Source organism: Protomyctophum parallelum, assembly GCF_964188405.1.
Source record: "Protomyctophum parallelum genome assembly, chromosome: 15".
Classification (NCBI taxonomy): domain Eukaryota; kingdom Metazoa; phylum Chordata; class Actinopteri; order Myctophiformes; family Myctophidae; genus Protomyctophum; species Protomyctophum parallelum.
The window spans coordinates 12823961-12845441 of NC_139710.1; the positions used below are offsets into that span (position 1 = coordinate 12823961).

The 21481-nt window shown below is 41.0% G+C and overlaps 1 protein-coding gene across 1 annotated transcript; it reads right to left on the minus strand.

Moving 5' to 3' along the window:
- Nucleotides 1-3333: 3333 nt before the first annotated feature.
- Nucleotides 3334-19818, minus strand: ndc80 (NDC80 kinetochore complex component). The gene is made up of 17 exons (XM_083784094.1): nt 19745-19818; nt 17177-17275; nt 16501-16584; nt 16060-16186; nt 14783-14955; nt 12525-12627; nt 12274-12369; nt 11846-11939; nt 11561-11661; nt 9089-9233; nt 8714-8919; nt 8320-8472; nt 7821-7910; nt 7469-7561; nt 6276-6406; nt 5834-5936; nt 3334-3978 (listed from the first exon to the last, which is right to left on the minus strand). The coding sequence occupies exons 1-17, from the start codon at nt 19750-19752 to the stop codon at nt 3850-3852; spliced, it is 1935 nt and encodes a 644-aa protein (XP_083640220.1). The 5' UTR covers nt 19753-19818; the 3' UTR covers nt 3334-3849.
- Between the last annotated feature and the right edge of the window lie 1663 nt (nt 19819-21481).

Here is a 21481-nt window from a genome sequence, read left to right on the forward strand (position 1 = left end):
TATTGACTTCCAATGTGTGAGGGCAGCAAAGTACAATGTATTAAGAATTCATGGTGCACATCTCGGACTCCAGCGAGGCAGAATGCCACAAAGAAATAGCCAATACAGGAGGGACACATACACACACAAACATGAGTCCTTGTCTTGCAGGCATCCACATATAGGCCTACTTTTGTTTATGAATGCTCTAAATAATAACAATAACAGGCACTCTATTTAAAAGTCAGTCACATTTATGGTACACTTTCATGATGGGTGGACTGGACGCACGCACGCACACACACGCGTGCGAGCGCACGCGCGCACACACACACACACACACACACACACACACGTATGTCAGAAGGTGTGTATGGATGTCGCTTGTGGTTAGATCACACTAACAAATGTAAGAAACCAAGCCCTGAGGTTTAGTTGGACTATTTAGTTTAGTTGCAGCTATTAACACATTAACACGTCATGGGCCATCCATGCCTTTCTCCTCTCTCTCCTCTCAGGACATGGGTTTCCTCTACTTGAGGTGGAAGTTATCCATCACCTTCTTTTTTTCATTCCCTCTCCCTTCATGGAGCCCCTCACAATCACCTCATCTTTCTTCATAACATCTGCCAAAACATTTCTCTCACGCTTCTAACACTCCGAGGCTTTCAAGAATTCCCCCAAAGTAAAGTTCTGGACCTAGTGACAAAGGCCTTGCATGCTTAACATTTTCACCATATGAACATATTTGATTTGATAATAAGCAGGCTTTTATGTAAAATGCACCAGTGGGATTCTACTAATAGGTGTTGGCCAACTCTCAGGATGTCACTTCCTTCGTGCTGCGTGCTTCAAGCAGTTGTTCAAGTATTAGTGAACATCACAGAATTGGATATGGTACAGTTCCACGGAACTATCAATCAACATCACAACAACATCATGTCCAAATGGAGGGGAGCTAAATCGGAAAACAGACATATTTATTTGAAAGAGAGCCTTTGGGACAAGTGTCACAAAAGACAGACTGTCAAAAACTGGCTGAGGGGCTAAAGATATGAGACATCATTCACATTTGAAATGGACCTAAAAAAACAGTAGCATTAGGCCTAGAGGCTAGCCTATTACACCAGTGGTTCCCAAACTTTTTCATGTCAAGGACCCCCAAATTGACACTTATTAGCCCGTGGACCCCCATTTGAAAAGATATGTCAGCCAGTCGCCCGGATAAGAGAGGATTTTTAAGGTTCTAGCAGTGATTCTGAAACATTAATTTCGTGGACCCCCAGTTTGACATGCATTAGGCTACGGACCCCCATTTAATGGCATTTCTGGGACCCCCGATTTATACTGTAAAATCAATGTTAACGGGTCCATTTGGTTCCATTTGTACACTCTCTGACCCATAAGGGTCCATAATTGGTTCCTTCCTAACTAGGCCAATCTCTAATTTATCTAGGGAGTAGGGACCCCCTGGAACTCCCTCAAGTACCCCTATGGGTCCCCGGACCACACTTTGGGACTAGCACACAATAAAATCTCTATATTAATTTATCTATTTGTAACTCTGCAGATTGTGTAGTGGTTGTAACTTGGAGAGCTATAGCCTATTTGTGACCAGAAATGTTGCTTAATTCGGATGGCTGTGGTCCGCCCTCCCATTAGGATACAACCCTGGCTGCCCTTCAGGCCTACTAGATGTTTGTAACACTCAATGTGCTGCTTTACTTATACAATTGTATACTACTGTAATGCATTTAATAAATGTAAGCGACAAGCGTCCTTTCTCATAAATAGGCATGCACCAGCATTTTTGCGAGATCATCTAGGTCTACAATTAACAAAAAAAGTTAGCAGGCCAATGTTTTATTTTATTGTAGCCTACTCTGACTGTCTCTGAGACACTCAAAGGCCTGGCCCACTTAGATGAGGCAAGGACTGACAGTGGTAATTTTAACAAAAACTGAACAGAAAGCAAGCATGTGTAGTGTATTGATTGATTGAAATATTTGTTTGCAGAATTACAGTACATTTCAAGCACAAACTCAATACAAAGACTGTTAACTGAGTGGACGACCCAATTAAGCATTACACTTGTTTACAACAGGGTCCACCATGTACAATTCATCAAAACATTTAGAGACGTACAAATACACTTCTATATAGTTAAGGAACAGAACAGGAATTCATCATAAAAAGCAAAAAGGGAAAATAAACATATAGTGAGGGGAAAGGGGGGGCGGTGGATTCAGATTTTACGGGGGCCAGTTTCGAATTGCAGCCGTCCGTAGGTGCTCTTTGAGAGCGGTAGGACATGGGAACGTCTGTTCTTGCATTTTGTTCCTTAAAACTAAACCCCGTTGCCAAAAGGATACAGCTGCTGTAGCCTACTCACGTTAACAAGGCGCCTCAAGTGGCCTCCAAACGTCTTCCAGACTTCCACCTTCTTGGTTTTTGTTTTCGAGACACCGTCGTTGGCAATTTGGTAGCGTTAGCACAGCACAAGTGGCTATGGCTATGCCATTGACTCTACAGTCTATGCATCATGCATGGACTTTGATTGATTGATTGAAATATGAACAGTTTGTAGAATTACAGTACATTTCAAGCACAAACTCAATACAAAGACTGTTAACTGTGAGTGGACGACCCAATTAAGCATTACACTTGTTTACTGTCCTGAAAGTCCTCACCTTGGACATTGGCCTATTATGCCTATAGGAAGCAAAAAGGGAAAAGATACATATACAGTGAGGGGAAAGGGGGGGCGGTGGGGACTCCGTCAAATTCAAAGGAAAAGTGGGCGCTGTTTTTCCTGTTTTGCCCATCGGTACCCAGATTGATGCCATTCAAATGGAAACGTAGGTCACAGCCAGCTAGGCCTATAGTAAAAATGGTCAGAAAGGTTCTGCATCTGATATTAAAAAAAAAACACACACCTGGTCTTCAAGATTCGAACTGTACGTGCTTACCGTCAGTGCATGGTGGAACGTCGTAACTATAGTACACAATTACACGTAAAGTAACCTACTGTAGTTAAACTACCCTTACTTCTATACTCCACTATGTCGATCCAAATATTGTACTTCACGCCACTATATTTATTTGAAAACGTAGTTACTTTGTAGAACATGTATTAACCACTTCAGCCCTACACCTTTTGACCGATTTGGGTATTTTAAGTACATTTTACTTTTACTCGAGTACATTTTACATTGCCGTATTGATACTTTTACTTAAAACAATTTAGTGCTACTTTCACCATCCCATCACTGGTTACCGCAATCACAAAGTAGTACAGTAGCCTATGTGGTGGCTAAGTACAGTATGTGGTCTCTCGGTTGGTCTGAAGTGGTGACGGCTACCATCTAGTGGCCATTTTAAGAACTAGCAGTGCTGTATAATTATTTATGAGCACCTATATTACACTTACACATACATTTTAATGTTATTTTTTAACAAAATACAACAAAGCAATAATAAACAATTGGTCAATATATAAAAGCATGCAAAAGGGGGAGAAATAGAGAACAAAACAAGGGGCTTGCTAAAAACAAACTAGAGGAACAAATGGATCCTAAATCTTTTTTAAATTACACAGTGGTATTGGTTTGGTACCAAGCAATAAACAAGTTGTGGGTATAAAAAAAATAGTATCAGTACATCTCTAGGTGCAAACATTGATGACAGAAAGTTAAGAGAAGGCAGCGACAGCGTCCTCCCTGTCCCTCTTCTCATTCCTTTGTCAAGGGGGCAAAAAAAGATATAGCAACAAATAATATCTACATGTATACACAGACATTGTGTGTGTATACCCTTGCTATAAAATGTAATTAGCTGGTTTATAGTACTCCATCATTCATAAAGGTAATTCTATACACCATTTGCTTTGGAAATGAAGTCTGTGATCATTTCCCGGAGCTGCTGGAGGTATACTAGGTTCTCTTCACTCGCCTTTGAAGTAATACGCTGCATTCTGCTGGATTGATCCTCCAGAAATTTCTGTATAGGATGGGGTGGGAACTTAGATTAGGCAAATACATTTTTTTTTACAAGAAAACATTTTTATAGTATTTCAGTAATGCATTTTTAACCACATTAACATCCCATGTTCATGGGTTGAAGCAAAATAACATCCCAGAACTAAAGTCTTTTGTGTTTCCTAAACAATTAGTACAATATATAAAAACAATTCTAGTATTATTGTTCTAATCATCTTCTTGCTGTTCAGTTCTACAGTGCATACAACCAACCAGTTGCTTTATAACTTTAATCCAAGCATAACTCATAATAGGCGAATATTCGGCAAAAATAGCTAATCTGCAAGCTCATGCTGCAAGCTTGAGGGAAAAAAGTAGGGAACCAAATATACTCTTCCGGGACCCCAGTCAACAAAGTATAGGGTTACGTGGTTGGAGATAGATATACGTTTTTAGCTTATACTGTGCTTATTTTCTGTGGCCAATGTTTATTTAATGGTAGCACTCAATGAATTCAGTAATGCCTTAAAAACAGTAGTTATTGTTAAAGATTGTATTATTTACTTCTTTCTATAAGAGATAAATATAGAAGACTGTATTAATCACTATAATTAAATTTAAACTTGTTTGTATTTATGTCACTGGAAGAAATCATGGCACAGTGACAAGTGAAAGGTAGGATTCATATACTGAAAACCACATCATTTGACACCTTAGGTGCTATTTACACGAGGATGGTGTTCATAGAAAATGGCAAAGTCCCGTTGAGTTCTCATTTTTTCTTACCCTTTACACGAGAACGCACACGTTATGCTATAATGTGCTATTATGCTATAATGTCGCTAGGTGGCGATAACGGGCTGCCAAATACAGGTCACCCACATACAAGAAGAAGAACCCCTGCGCAACACGGCTCCGTCTTTTTGGCAAATCTAGAACTTCCTGTTTGAGAGCTAGCAAATTTAAGACATCCGGTTGCTTTCAGAATAAAAGTGTTGTTAATTAAATAATGATTAAATTACATTAGTATTATTATTACATTACAGCTATTGTAAAGACACACATTATGTTTCTGTGTAAAAATAAGTAATTAAATAACACAGAAACATAATGTGTGTCTTATAGCATCATTTAAATGCTTAATTTGTAAGTTTTAATGTGCAAATTAAACTTTTTCTCAATACTCTTATTTTGAAGAGATGGTCTTAAATTTGCTAGCTTAGATTTGCCAAAAAACAGTGCAAGCGGTGCAACACTGCTCTGGGCTGACACTGACAGGCAAAAGCGCCACGGGATGGTATATATTTTAGAATACATCAGGCTACATAAACGCTGCTGCTGCCGCCTATCACAAGGCTTTTTATTTACATCATGGTTTTACATTCACCATCGCTGATGAGCAGCACTTTGTAGGCGAGGAGGGAGGCTTATTCAGGAACTCCATTATATCATAATTATATGGCTCTGCATCAATGTAATAAACATATGCGCTGTGAGCCAACGTGAGCCATGATGTCATAAGTTTTGCGGATTCACCGTTTTGCCTGTTTACACGGAGAAGGGATAAAACGGCGTTCTCAAAGATTTCCACTCTGGAAGGTGGTTTCACTTTGTTGCGTTTTCACCTCCTGAGAACACGGTTCTCGTCTAAACAACCACAGCAAACGGTACTTTATTTTGCCGTTTTCTATGAACACCATCCTCGTGTAAATAGCACCTTACTTTCACAGCTAGCAGCTAATAGTCTCTGGCGTTAACTTGTCTGTCGATTACAATTCCCACTCAAATCTATGTAGTTTGCTGGTTTAGTTAGATTAATACTCCCAGTGACAGATGGATTTCAAGTTATTAAATTAGCTAGTTAAATAATGTTGTACCTCTATCATGAATACGTGGTTGGTAGCAGTGGTGCAGACAGAGGCCAAGTTGTTTGTTACTGTTCGTCTCTCCTCACTGGTCTCCTGCAGCACCAGGTGGTACCTTGGGTACACAGAGGAAATTGGAATACACAAGTCAACGTCTCCTATTATAAATACTCCTACATAACTGAATGTTAGACAGACAATGCTCACACACCAAGTAATCCTTCCACATGAATGTTTCTCTGAATAGACACTCTCAACCACAACCATGCCTTTAGTTTGAAATATAATACTGTAACATAAACATTCAATATTATGGTGATGTATGCATGAACAACACCAGGTGACTCATCATTGATCATCCCCTCCACCACAAACGTTCAGTCTGTTAAGTGTAATACAGTGGATTTGAAGATATAGCTCTAATGGTGAAAGGTAGATAAAGAAAAACACTAACTGCTGTTGCGTTGCCTTCTGTTTCTGCACAGCATCGTCATAACCATGAGTAACGTTGTCCTCAAGGAGCTTCTGGTGGTTTTCAATTGAGTCCTTCTCGGTTGCAAATTTCTGCTCTTCAAGTGCCGTCTCCTACACACACCCCCACACCCACAGTTGAAGGTTGTTAAATCAATAATTTCCCCCAAATGCAACCTGCTCATTAAGTCAGCAATTTTCAGGTGTTGACGCAAAAACGTAATCAAATGCTAATAAAAGCAAGGCTTTTGCACACCTACAGGCGACAGGTGTGTAGGAGAAGGATAAAGGGAAAAAACTCACGCACACCGTCTTCAAAATGCAGTTGAAAAGATTATTAAGGGAAAAGCAACGTTTCAGTCTATTCTATTCAAACTTCATCAGGCTCTCTTTATAAACCAGACAGAGAGACCATCTTTTGTAGGCCGTCTAACCTAAGGTGGAACTTTCGGGTCATACCAAACTCATTTAAGGTGACAGGTATTCCAATATGGATAAAATGAGAGATAGCACGTTGTTGCCACAAGGGGTCACCAATGCACAACGTGCATTAGTGACTGCAGGTCTTATCACTGCAGCCAGGTTGACACTGACAAACTGGAAGAGCTCGGCTACACTAGAGAACACATTCACAGACTGGACCAAACTTATGACTGAAACTGCATCTTTCGAATACTCAATTGCCGGGAGGAACAATGTCAAAGGAAAATTCCATGAAACATGAGACTACTTTTATTTGTATATTAAAGGATGGTTGCATTAACAATATGTTATTGTAATACATTACAGATGATATAATCACTATTGTCAACAACAGAATGTGAGGGGTGTTGTCCATTTGGGGTAGTTTTTGACTGCTAGTTGTGTTTTGTTTTTTCTTGTCTTTTTCTTTTGTGTAAGGCATGTGTATTTGGTATGCTTATTGTAAAATCAATAAATCATTAAAAAACTTTGATGATAAATCAGCTCAATACATTAGTATTAATAAATCAAATGTTAAAATAAAGTTGTTGAGAATCAGTATGCTCAGGGGAGCTGCTCTGGATGAACAACAGGTATCAATCAGCCACACACCAAGGCAGGCTGTATAGCGAGTTGACCAATGACCACATGACTCCAGTGTGATTCTGGCGAGTTACATTTCTACCTTCTCTTTGCGTGCATGATATACTTTACCTGCATGTCTTGTTCTGATCGTTCATCCAATTTGTGAATCTGCTCTCTCAGCTGCTTCAGCCGATTGTTCTTGTCCAATATGTTAGAGGTCATCTGAGACAAACAAACACATGTCATTTGATTACCGTATTCAAAACTAACTGCAACACATTGTTGGGATTATCAGGGTTGACCAGAACAAGATGACAAACTCTGCCGGATTGGACAGTTTGTTAAAAAAACACAATGCATACATGAGTCATGCCGAGTATACACTGTGACTGTATATCGATACAATTGTATTCCTTCCAGAGCAAATACCCGAAAGAGGGAGAAGAAATCAGCACAATGCAATAAATTGGCAACATGTTACCTGCTCAATAGACTCCTGCACGCAGAGCTTCTTGTTGGCCAGTCGACCGCTCTGCTCCTCCATGTCAGTGATCATCTTTCTCAGGGGGATCTAAACGTGCAGCATACACCAGTATGACTAGAATAGCAAACTCTAGCCATTTTCTAACACAAGGCGCATTAGATAGGAATAAGTGGAGGAAGTCTCTACAAATGCATTTACGCTCATGAGCCTAAGCACTAGGACAGTGATGTAAACTTGGGCTACCGTATGTTGTGGTTGTTCTAATGACTTTCAAATGTATGCTGAAATGAGTCAAGAATACCTATAATAAAATGCTAGATACAGGTACACATCAACTGAACAAAAGCTACACAGTACAAAATCCACAATAAGCTGTAATGAGTCGATATTAATATTCAGTAAATTATATTGCTAATACAAAGATAGGTAAAGCAAGGAATATCAATGTGTCTTCAAATACAGTAAAGCTATGGTATTAGACCAAATCTAAGTTTACCTGTATCTGTGCTTTATACTGGAGCATAGCACCAGGTTGATACATGGAGGTGGTCTTCATCTCAAAATCATGTCCACAGGCATTCTCTGCAGATGCTGGGATGAGCTTCAATTTACGGGCCATCTTATGGTACTCTGCCAGCTTCAATTCAACCTGTGATGTTGTGGAAGGAGGAAATGAGAGGACTAGGTCTAGGTAACCATATTTTACTCATGACTCTTAATTTGTAAAGACTGAAATGAGAACTTAAGTCAATGCATACATATCACAAAATATGAAAAGGTGAATTACTGAGCTAAACTAAAACACCACCACTATGGCATCTAGTCATTTTGTCATACCACACGGTTACAAATGGAATTCATGCTTCTGCTCATGTACTGAATATACACACTTTCTCCTTGATTGTGGCCAGAGCCATCTCTTCCTGCCACACGTGTTTCTCTGCCTCTTCCTGAGCCTTGGTGAGAATGGAGATGGTCTGCTGGAGCTCTATCTTCTCCCTGTTGATCCTCTCTATGTCAGCTGGAGTGTACTTCTGATTATCCAGGAGGTGCTGCAGTTTGGCCTGCTCCTGCTTTAGAGAATCCAGATGACGGCCTGTAGATGTACAAAAATCTATTTCAGCAAGGGGAAATAGACCTTTGGAAAATACTTTTGTACGATTTTCTGGTATCGAGGTGAGTGAAAAACACTGAAATCAATAAAGATATTGGTACTATGGAATGCCAAGAAACTGGCTAATTAGAAGTTCTTGATGGCCATTTACCAGTGGTGACCACCTCTTCGCCTAGTCTGGCATCCTTGGTCTCCAGACTGGCTTTGTAGGTCTCTAGATTGCTGTGGTAAGTGTCCAACTTCTGGAGTTCTGTCTGCAGTTTCAATTTCTCCATCCTCTTGTTCATGAGAGGATCCTGGTGGAGAAAAGGTGAAGAAGTCGATTTATCTTCATCTTGCATTGGGAAATGTAGTGCCGTGTACAAAGATGAACTCGGTTACATCTTGTGCATCTCATCATCTGAAATCAGTTTTTGAGCACACACAATATTGGACAATGGCTGTCTGACTTGACAGATTAATCTCAACATCCCTCTTGTATATCTTCACTACAGTGGTTTAAGTCAAATTCCAGTTTAAGGTATCTAGGCTCATATTATGAGAACATATGTGATACCTACAGACTACAGTACTATGGACATAATCAGTTTAGACTTTGGAGATCATCACATCCTAGAATTTACAGTCAAACCCAAGGACCATGGGTTCTATGATTTAATTATCATACATCCAAATTCTAAACATTTAGTTTCCAGTTTTGTTGCTGCCTTTGGGGCGTCGGTGGACGTGTTCCAATATCAGATGAGTTGTGGGAGGAGGGCCTGTCTAGTATTCAGAGTTGCTCTTTCAATTCTGGATATAGATTGATTCAATTTAAAGTATTGCACAGATTACATTACTCTAAAAACATAGTAACATTTACCCAGCAGTCTCTTCTATGTGTGATAGATGTGGTTCTGCCGAGGGTTCTCTGTCACATCATTTCTGGCAGTGTCCAGTAATACTAATAATAACCAATTTCTGGGTAAATATATTCAATTGGTTCTCCAGACAACTGGGAAAGGATATTCACTATATTCAGCCAGATTGCGGTTTAGCAATATTTGGTTGCTCTGATGGTTGCTCCAACTTCTCCATGTTTCAAGAGATGGCTCAACGAGATGCTCTCCACTGCTAAACTGGAACAAATTCGTCATGACGGACAGAATACACAAACTAAATTCCAAATAATGTGGATGCCATTCCTTGCAGTACTTGACAATAGTTGAGTATATGTTCGGTATATCTGGCTGCTATGGTGCAACTGTGCATCTTTCACTATAGAGCACCATCCACGGTTCATGTACTTTTTATTTGCATTGTAATCCCCATAGGGGGATTTTAGTTTCTTTCATAGAAAAACTGTGTTTGAAAAATGTCATCCCGGCCGTTTCACTCATAAGGAAATGAAGAATCAACTGACTTAGAGAAAACGCTATCGTTACTGCTACTGAATTAGTTGCATTTTCGCTAGAAACAAACGATACAGAGACACCTCCCTGACAATAACGCTGAGACAGCTTGTTTCTTTTTGGACCACAATGCTTATAGACTCGAGCACCGAAGTCCTGATGTCACTGTCAGTAGAGGGCGCAAATCCACAGGTTTGTGTACTTTTTATTTGCATTATAAAGGGGATTTTAGATCGCCTCATATAAGAACTGTGTTTGAAAAATAAACCGATCACCCCAGCCTTTTCAATCATATGGATATGAAGCATCAACTGAAGGTGGAAAATTGGAAATGTACAAATATACCCAAAGAGTAACAAAATAAGCGCTAGAAACGAGTCAAACAACCCAGAGACTACATTTCCGGGTAGTCGGAGTGGCTGCAGCTGCCCGTCGCACAACAGAAACTGAATGTTTTAATTACGTTTATTTTTATTTTATTGATATTTAATGTTTCGTGGTTAGTACGAGTTGAGTCACTGCCAGCTGAGCTTATGTCAACGAGGAATCTCAGGAACGCAATGTGTTGACAGCTGGGCGTGACGTATATTAGCAGCGACATTGCTTTAATATGAAGTTTCAAGGCTTTTGCGGCCACATTAATTCCATTTTCTCCAGAAACTGGCTGTATCAAATATGAATGGACATCATTAACGATGCACAGCCACTCCCTTGACAGAAAGGCCGGGATGGTCGGTTTATTTTTCAAACACAGTTCTTATATGAAGCGACCTAAAATCGCCCTATGGAGGTTTCAATGCAAATAAAAAAAATCACACCCGTGTGAACCGAGTGGTGCAACTCCTCTCTCTCTCTCTCCCTCATTAGCAAGCAACAGCAGCACTGTCTCTCTCTCTCCGTTTCCGGCGCCCCTACTGGTACTCATACTGGTGCTCACACATGCATAGGTGAACATGTCACGGACATTGCTGGTTGTAGGAGTGGTTGCACCACATTGCACTACATGAACCTGTGTATTGGCGCCCTCTACTGAAAGTGATGTCAGACTTCGGTGCTCTATATGAAACGATTTTAAGATGTTATTTTCCATAGAGAAATTACTTCCGTGAACGAGGCAGAACCAGGCAGAGCGAGTGACGTCAGGACTTCAGCTCTCTATTGGACTATCCCTGCCCCATCCTTGACAAAAACACCTAAATAAAGTATGTACAAAATTGAAGTGCAATGCTTACCGATTGGTTCTCTTTCTCCAGAAGCTCCACCTGTTCATTCAGCATCCTATATTTCTCCTCCACTGAAAGCAGCAGGCTGTCATCCACATTGTAAAGTCTCTCTATGGGAGACAGGCAGACACACCAACCAAATTGCTATCAAAGTATATTTATAATTATATATATTTTAAAGACCTCTGTAGAACAAGCTGTAAAGTTTACTATATTAAAAACTGTTCAAACATGAAACTTCAATAAACAAATATACTTATTTTTACAGGTGTGTAACATCCCCTGAATACTTACTTAATCTATTTAAGTGTACATGATCCTCCTCTTCAAAAGTGTCTGAACCCTGCATAAACTTGGTGTATGTCTCACCTATGTAGTCCAGGTAGAGCTATATTTTGAGAGAGAGAGAGAGAGCGCGCGAGAGAGAGCGAGAGAGCGCGCGAGAGAGAGACAGACCGACAGAGAGACACAGACAGAGAGACAGAGAGAGAGAGAGAGAGAGAGAGAAAGGCCATCGTCTCAATACAATTCTGACAAAGCGGAATGAAGAGTCAGTGATAAGAACCAGACAGGGTGTGATAAGACATTAATGACATAGGACAGTTTGGGAATTTGGAAAGAAATAAAAAATAAAACTATGAGTGGGGAAAAACATCTTACTGTGATATACACAGTAGTTATAAAACTTTGCCACATGACTTTTATTACAGTGTAATGCTTACCTTGTTACGCTCAACGCCATCTTCAACATTCATCCGGTCTTCAGAAAAGCCCTTGAAGAGCAGGTTGTCTCCCTCGTTCACACAGCTACAGTAGATCTGACAAACACACCATATTTTAAAATGAACATTTATTCCATGACATAAAGTCCAGTACTGCACCAGACTAAATACAAAATCCAGGCATCATCATTTATATTTGAATCTCGTCTCTCTCCTCTAATTTCTATGGTACGGTACAAGATGCTGCTTACATTGACTGTGTCGATGAGCCAGATGAGAGCGCCCAGCACCTGAGGCCAGGTGTGTGGAGCTCCAACGGAATACATGGAGCTCTTAGATAGAGCAAATGGATACCTAAATCACAGAGGGAGACACAGATGGTCAGCAGCGCAGATTCTTAAAATCAGGAGACGGGACCCAAATTGGGCCATGGAGTCTGTTTCTGACATAAGACATGCTGACAGTTTTACAATGTAGAGGAAACCTAACCAGGAATGCTAATAATCAAATCAACCTTTATTTATATAGCACGTTATAACACAACCAGAGTTGACCAAAGTGCTTCACAACAAAAGATAAAACAGAATACATCAAGCATAGAAACATAGCATATAGAAACCAGCGTGAGACATGGATAGTACTGTAGTGTACAGGAGTGCCTAAGTAGGTTAAAATCAGTTCACATTGAATGCCAGGGAAAAAAGCTGCATTTTAAGAAGGGATTTGAAAATGTCAATGGTTCGAGCAGCTTTAATATGGGGGGGCGGTTGTTCCAGAGCTCAGGGGCTGCCACCGCAAAGGTCACCTCTTGTTCTGAGGGTTCAGGTTGTTGGCACGGTCAGCAGTGACTGGTCCGCAGACCTCAGAGCTCTGGTGGGGTTGTGGCGCTGTATGAGTTCAGCCATATATGGGGGGGGGGGGGCCAGGCCGTTGAGGGATTTAAACTTGGTCAATAAAATAATCTTAAAATCGATTCTCTGTTTAATGGGGAGCCAATGGAGTGAGATTAAGACGGTGTGATGTGGTCATACTTTTTGGTACCGGTGAGGAGGCGGGCAGCAGCATTTCGTACTAATTGGAGTGGTCTGAGAGAGGATTGGGTGATACCATAGTATAGAGCATTACAGTAGTCTAGCCTTGTAGGGGTGAATGAATGGATGACTGTTTCAAATTGTTTGGGGGGGAGGTAAGGTTTGATCTTGGCAAGTAGGCGTAGGTGGTAGAAACTAGTTTTTTTTTTTTATCCCACGATTTTGTAACCCATTTTTCACCCGTGTCAATTATCTAATGTGATCCTGGGCTCTACAGTCTACACACCCTCCGCCAACCTAGTCCCCATATATGGGGGACCTGGGGAGAACAACGGACTTGAACTCATGCTTCCTTCATGCCTGAGTGTCCAAGTTGCTCCTTTACACCTGACAGGGGGGAGTTTCCCTGGTTGGACGTAGCGCGTGGAAGGAACACGTTATTCCAACCAGTTCCTTTCCCCTCCATCAGGTGCCCCGGCTGGCCAGGGGGAGGCAGTTTAGAGACCAGGATTACTGCATGCTTTTTGTGCACCTACCCTAGGGGACACAGGGAGAACATGCAAACTCCACACAGAAAGGCCCTTTCGCCAACCCCACCACGGGTATGGGCACTGATGACGCGTGCCCCCTAGAAACTAGTTTTAACAACCGAGCTGACATGAGTGAATGGTAATAAGCACCAGTCACTGACTGGTGCTTATTACCATTACCAGTAGTCACACTGAGCACTATAACTACCATCATTTGTTTTTATAGTTGGTATGTTTAATGTAACTCTGCCATCCACTTGACATAGAATGATTTTTCATAGTTATTGTTAGGGCTCAGTGTGAATGGCCCTTTATCCAGGTTAGCATGGTGGAAAGGATTTTGGTTTTGCATTATATTTGTATTATTAATTTATTTAGCGAGAGACAATGCACATTAAGTAACATCATTATGCTGTGATGTAAATGTGCCATGTTTAGATGAAAGGCTTTCATCTGTTGACCCTGAAAAGCTTGATGTTAAAAGGTTTATCATTATAAACTTTATATCTCTTGATTGTTTCCACACAGTTCTAGCACTTAACATCGAGTTTAGATTTCCTGAGACGTTATGTTCGGCAGAGATCTTCAGGTGTCTATGCAAGATTAGAGGTAAATTGGCAAAGTAATTACTTGCGCAAGCAGGGGGTGCAAATACTGTGGTCGGCTGCGTATGTATGGTATCGTATGTAGGCCTGTCCTCGGTGGCCCTCGGCTGTTGATGGTGACGGAATTACTTGCGCAAGCAGAGCGTGCAAGTAGGCCATGTATGGCCTACTTGTGTGCAAGGCGCACACAGAGTGCATTTCTAGTTTACTCTTGTTCAGAGTTTTAAAGTTAAAGCCCTGTTAACCTAGTTAACCGACAACTTCATGATAACGACAATTTGCAGAGAAATTAATACTGTGATAGTTCTATTACACATATATGAAAAAAGCCAGACTGATTTACCCAAGGTCTTTTAGGATCCGTGGTACCTCTTCCTCTACTTTGGATTTTGGCAACTGAAAGGTTGAGTCCAGCTGACTGTAAATAAACTCAAACAATTTGAGGAACTCCTTGGTGGACGGAGACTGGAGGGTTTTGGTAGACACAGCCCCTGGGAAGCCCTTTTCTGACAGGAACTACAAAGAAAAAAAGACAAGATACAGAACCAAATAAAAGGGTCAAATACAGGCCACTTTTGAAATAACTTTCTGTCCTCCATCAAGCATACACAGTACACGGACCGTCAAACAGCCACTTTAATGTTGGTCCACAAAATAGAAGTAAACTTTATTGTTTTTAGGCTAATGGCCCCTACACACTGCACGATATTTGCTCCGATTATGCTGTCTGGGAGCTTTTTGGCACTCGCCGACAAAATACCCCCAATCTGACACAAGATTGGGCTTTGATCGCCACGGTTTTGCTCGTTGTGTGTGAAAGGCTCTGCAGGAAGATCTGGCGTTGTTAAAAGTGATCGCCGATACATTCCCAAGCGTTTCTGAATATCTAGCAGGTTTGATATTTGGCTCTCTTGCAGACTGGACATCATACAGTATGGACGGGGTTGCGGCTGCAACCCGATAAGGTCTGTACTACAGCCAATGAGAGCACAGGACAGCTGTGTCTGTGAAGACACATAATGGTAGCTATATTATCCTAATATTGCTGTTAAAGTTGGACCACGTGCACTGTGTGTGTGTGTGCGCACGCTCATACAGAGAGAGAGAGAATTATTTCATGAAAATGTGCCTCCTGTCTTGCTCTAGCGCATGTAGGCTATCACATACATTTCGCCCTGTGTATTCCAGTGTGTGCGCGCAGAGAGAGAGAGAGAGAGAGAGAGAGAGAGAGAGAGAGAGAGAGAGATGACAGCCAAGACTCCTGTAGTGTGAAATACATAACGATCTGATGACTCCCCAACAACTTTAAAAGTCATACAGTGTGTAGGGTCATAACTCAAACATTGAAAGGTCAGAACTCAGAAGGGGTGGCCTAGTAAGAAGATGAGGGCTCCTGAATAGTGTGCAGGTCCCTTAAAACTCAGAGGAGTCCAATTTAATTAAATTGTGATTTGTGAAGTTAATTCATGATTCTGGATTGGAATTCAAATCTAATTTAAGAAGAGGCTAAAGGTGGACAAGCCTACCCTTGAGGAATTTATTCTCAAAACTTAGATGTAGTGAATACTTACATACACCTGTACATAAACACATTAGAATTAGAAAAAGTTTATAGAGTACCTCACATAACTTCCGGATGCACTGCTGTACAAAGGATTTATCATGCAGAGGTCTGGTGTCCTTCAGCTTCTCAGCTCCTCCAAGCCCTCCAAAGGTACTGTTACGATGGACACCCATTCCACTAGTCCTGCAGTGATGAAGTTAAATATTAATTATTATCATCATCATCATTCGAGATTAACTTGGATACAACAGAAATAATCATCTATACCCATTTTAAATCGATGTGTAAAAACACCCCAAGGAGTGGCGTCTAAATTGAGCAGTTGAGACAGTAATAACATAACAGTGACTCTAAGGCCATATAAATTATCCATGTCAGGACAGATAGGCCATTTTGGGGAGGGGTCAGAATAAAATTATGGACTTATATTGTTATTAGTCTCAACTGCTCAGTTATTATTATTATATCTTCCTAATCCTATTCATGGATGTACATACCGAGCTCCAAAGAAGGTGGTCCGTCTGTCAGAGGTCGCTGATGGGGGTTTGGTCATATTGAGTTTGCCAAATGAAGGCTGTTTACTGTAAATAAGTCAAACCATACCTCAAGTCATGAACAATGGCAACAATTAGAGCTGTATGTAAAGCACATACTTGTAATGTATCAGCACAACAAAAAAGCTGGAAAAAGAAGACCATGCTTCATATTCCTATGAAGCATAGTAATATGTTACCCAATCTCCTATAAAAAGCCTCCATGTGTATGTCTAAAATCAGAAAAAAGTAGTCAACGCGATGTCAGAAAATAGAACAGGACACGCTAGTATACCTGGTCCTGGTGTTACATTGATGAATGTGTCTGAAATAACTTCCTAAATATGGCATATAAAATCATTCCCTCAGGTATGTGATGTGATATAATGCACCAACAAAAAACATGGTTCTCAATGTGGAGACTCCCAAAATGATTTGTGAAAAAGACGACTGCTAAATGGTTGTTAGGGACCAAATGAATGCTGTAAAGGGTCTGTAGACCAGGGTCCCACTCCCAGAGATAGAAATCATATAAAATGGTGTCTGTGAAATAGAAAAAGGTTGAGATTCACCCTGACGTAGACAAGAAATTAAGAACTAATGGGCTGTGGCCGATTAAAAGTAGGGTGTGCTACGGTACCTCTGTGGTGTGGTATACATGCTCATCCTGTTGGTATCAGCCACCCGTAGAGGCATCATATCTGATGGTCTACTGCTGGACGCTCGGTTCATCCTCCCACTAGAAGTGATGGCAGGACGTGTTAAACATATTATAGCAGAAATTCTCAGAAGTGGGGTTCAGACATTTCAGGGACCCCCAGGGCTCCTTGAAGGGATTCCAGGGGGTCACCACTCACCAGCAAAGTCAGTGAATATAGCTTTAAACCTGTATACAAAATAGGCAATTAAAAAAAAGTTGATTCACAAGCTCACTAGATTGCATAGCCCCTCTCGGAACCCTCCATAAAGCTTTTCTGAAATTTTGATGTCGCTTTGTGTAGGGTCCCTGTTCATATTTATATTTTCGTATGGGAATTTTGGAACGTGGACATAAATATGCTCACTAACATTGTATCTGCGCCGTTTGACGGCCTGTTTTCCTTTGAGGGCTTCTGAAATTGTGAACTATAAGTACCTATACAAACCGCTGCGAATATCTCCTGTGGCGCGGAAGCCGTTAAGTATTTTTAATCTTTGTTTGACCGATTTGGTCGCTTTATTTCTTCTTGTTTGTTTACCGTTTATTGTTCTTGTTTGTTTACCGTTTATTGTACCGCCTCCCGGTGTGCGGTTGGCTTGTGCGGCTACGTCCCTGCCTCTGATCTGCTCTGTCATAGCTATAGCGCCACTAGCTAGCCAGATAGGCGGTACAATGAGGTGTCAATAAACAAGGAAGGAAGAGAAGAATTAAAGCGACCAAATCGGTCAAACTTAACGGCTTCCGCGCCACAGGAGATATTCGCAGCGGCATGTATAGGTACTTATAGTTCACAGATTCAGAAGCCCTCACACGAAAAAAAAAGTCGTCAAAGAGCGCAGACAGGCCGTAAACACGGTGTTTATGTTTTATTATGTCCGCGTACCAGGTGGCAGGATACTGCTGCAACAGGACCCCATGGTCTGTGTCGTCAAAAATGTCAGAAACTTCAGTACCATTGGGTTCTGCTTGGAGGGCTATAGATTGCATTGTGTAGATATGCCATTTTGAAAGAAATTGTGAAACATTTTAACAACACATCTTGTATGGGCCGGGGTCCCTGAGTTCTGGGAATGAAAAGGTGACTTTACACATATTTATGTAGTTAGTTCAATGACATAATTTGTTTAGAAACTATTGCAAATGTCTGCTTGCAGCGTAGCCCCATATGTTCCCTCTCCCTACGCTCATTCTGTAGCTCCGAGATGAGCTACAGAATGAGCGTAGGGAGAGGGCTAGCCCCTTTCGGGACCCTACATAAAGCTTTTCTGAAATTTTGATGAACAAAATGTCAGAAACTTCAGTACCATTGGGTTCTACTTGGAGGGCTAGGAGAGGGCACATATGGGGCTACTTGTAGCCTAGCCCCTCTCGGGACCCTACATAAAGCTTTTCTGAAATTTTGATGAACAAAATGTCAGAAACTTCAGTACCATTGGGTTCTACTTGGAGGGCTAGGAGAGGGCACATATGGGGCTACTTGTAGCCTAGCCCCTCTCGGGACCTAGCCCCTTTCGGGACCCTACGTAAAACTTTTTTGATATTTTGTTTAGTTTTACGTTGGGTCCCTGCTCGCTAGTGTATTTTCGTATGGAAATTCCTAAATGCGGATGTGGAGATTCTCTCTAAAATAGGCCCCGCGGCATGTGACGCCATTATTTTCCTTGAGTTATTCTGAATTCGGTAACTTTAAGTAGCTATACATCCCGGTGCGAATATCTCCTGTGGCGCGGAAGCCGTTAAGTATTTTTAATCTTTGTTTGACCGATTTGGTCGCTTTATTTCTTCTTGTTTGTTTACCGTTTATTGTACCGCCTCCCGGTGTGCGGTTGGCTTGTGAGGCTACGTCCCTGCCTCTGATCTGCTGTGTCATAGCTATAGCGCCACTAGCTAGCCAGATAGGCGGTACAATGAGGTGTCAATAAACAAGAAGAATCCAAGCTTCCAAATCGGGCAAACATATATTAAAAATACTTAACGGCTTCCGCGCCACAGGAGATATTCGCAAAGGTATGTATGTGTACTTATACTTTACATATTCAGAAAGCCTCATACTGAAGAATATCGTCAAAGACCGCGGGGAGGCGTTTTAACATGTAAACAGAGCCAGTAAATGTTTTAATCAGGTGGCATGGACGACGAGGAACAGGACCCAATGCACTGGGTCGAACAAATGTCAGAAACTTCAGTAGCATTTGGGTTCTGCTTGGAGGGCTACTCGGGACCCTACGTAAAGCTTTTCTGAAATTTTGAACAAATGTCAGAAACTTCAGTAGCATTTGGGTTCTGCTTGGAGGGCTACTTGTAGCCCTGCTCGGAACCCTGGGGCTAGGGCTACTTGCAACGTAGTACAGCACAGTGCGGATAGCTGTTTTGTTAGCATGGCTGACAAAACAAAACTCTGGAATTATAACCGCCACAATTCTATATATAGTTAATTCGAGCTACGTTACAATTTTTATCACAGCGACTTAACACTACATTGTTTTATTAGCTTAATTGTTTACATACCGATCCATTTCTTCTCAAGTGTAAAGTAATCCGCCCTTATTAATAAATGGAACACATTCAAAAAACTCCGCCAACACAAAAGGCACTGGCAGCAGCCAACGGCAGTTAGTTGATGGCGTCATAACATCAGGAAACGGAAGAGCTGCTTGTTATTCTTCTTCTTCTTATAGGTTTCCGGCAGACTGGATGCCTTATCGGCACATTGCTGCCCTCCACAGGTTGAGAGTAACTTGGCAATGGCAATGACAATGGCCCCCAGAAATTGGAGGATTGGCATACCCCTACCGGGTTTAGGACCAAACTGTCCAAACACATTAACACAACATAGTTTTTCCTCATCTCTAAGGCCTCCCAGGCTCCCATACATGAAATGGATTCTTGTATAAAAATATGTTTACTGCAAAAGTGGTGAAATTGTTATTTAAAGTTATACACCTCAAACTAAAAATGTCCGTCTGGGGGTTGATGCATATAAATAATTATGTGTGTGTGTGTGTGTGTGTGTGTGTGTGTGTGTGTGTGTGTGTGTGTGTGTGTGTGTCAAGGTTATAATAGTTTTGGTTTTTTCATTATAGTTTAGTTTTAGTTAGTTTTGACATATTTTTTTCTAATTCAGTTAGTTTTAGTTAGTTTTTAGAGCGGGTTTGCTAGTTTTAGTTTAGTTTTTATTTTGTGAAAATGCTTAGTTTTAGTTTAGTTTTAGTTTAGTTTTAGTTTTTTCGTACTTTGGTTTATTTGTAACGAAGTATAGGATTAAAAAAGATCAGAGCAAGTATTGTGTAATAAAAACTCAACAAAATATACCATTTAAAAGTATATATATTCAGTCTCTGTTGGACAATCAACCATGACATGCTTCGCATATTTTCCCATCCTCATCCACAAGGCACTTGCTTGCATCTCCCACACAGTCATATTAGAAGAAATCCCATATTGGGCTGTGGTGGCCACCTGCAAGACCTCAGAAAGGAGGACACTTTTGCGGGGCTCTCTCCCCAGCCCCCCCCCCCCCCCCCCCCCCAAACAGACACACACAGTGTTTAGAAAAGCGCTATAAAATTCCAGATATTATTATTATTACTATACTGTTGCATGCACCTGATTTTCACCACCATCATCTCCAGCAGTATGTCCACAGAGAACATATATTTGCTAATTCAATTAACCTTTTTAAATGATGGGGTACCACAAAGGTCATTCCTTTTATAATCAATTTATTTTATTTCATGTTTAGATATGTTTTATGTTGAATCTCTTTCTTGTGGGGTTTTTTATACAGTCTTATGGTCATCGGTGTGGGACATAGAATGAAGCCAGTAGCCTATGTTCACAGTGCTTTAGCCTCCCTTTCTTTATGATGTCGAGCCATATTGCTCATTAAATGTAGTTTTTCATTTAGCATTTTTGGTTTATTTATCCCTGCATTAACTATACTAAAGTGATTGTGAGAACACACATTCCACAAAAAACAAACAGACCATCCCACTGGCAGTGTTGACAGGTTTTGGAAGAGAAACAAGCAACCATGTCTATGAAAACAAGCCCAAAAGAAGCCTGACTAGGCTTAGTAGGCTATTTTATAAAACAAGGCCAAAGTCGCTTATAATTAAGCGGACATGGCAACGTCTCCTCTCTCTTCTTTGACAGAGGGAGTGTGGCTGGCTCGCTGCGGAGCTGAGCAGCTCTGCGGAGATTTTAATACAGAGACAACGTACATAAATGACAGTTATGACACAA

Bases quoted from the DNA above. Each gene is read 5' to 3' on its own strand.
- ndc80 (XM_083784094.1), bottom strand. The intron at 11,940-12,273 runs GTAAGCATTACA...CTCAAAATATAG, and splicing joins ATGGCGTTGAGCGTAACAAG to CTCTACCTGGACTACATAGG. The intron at 9,234-11,560 runs GTAAGCATTGCA...TTTCTCCACCAG, and splicing joins TGGAGAAAGAGAACCAATCG to GATCCTCTCATGAACAAGAG.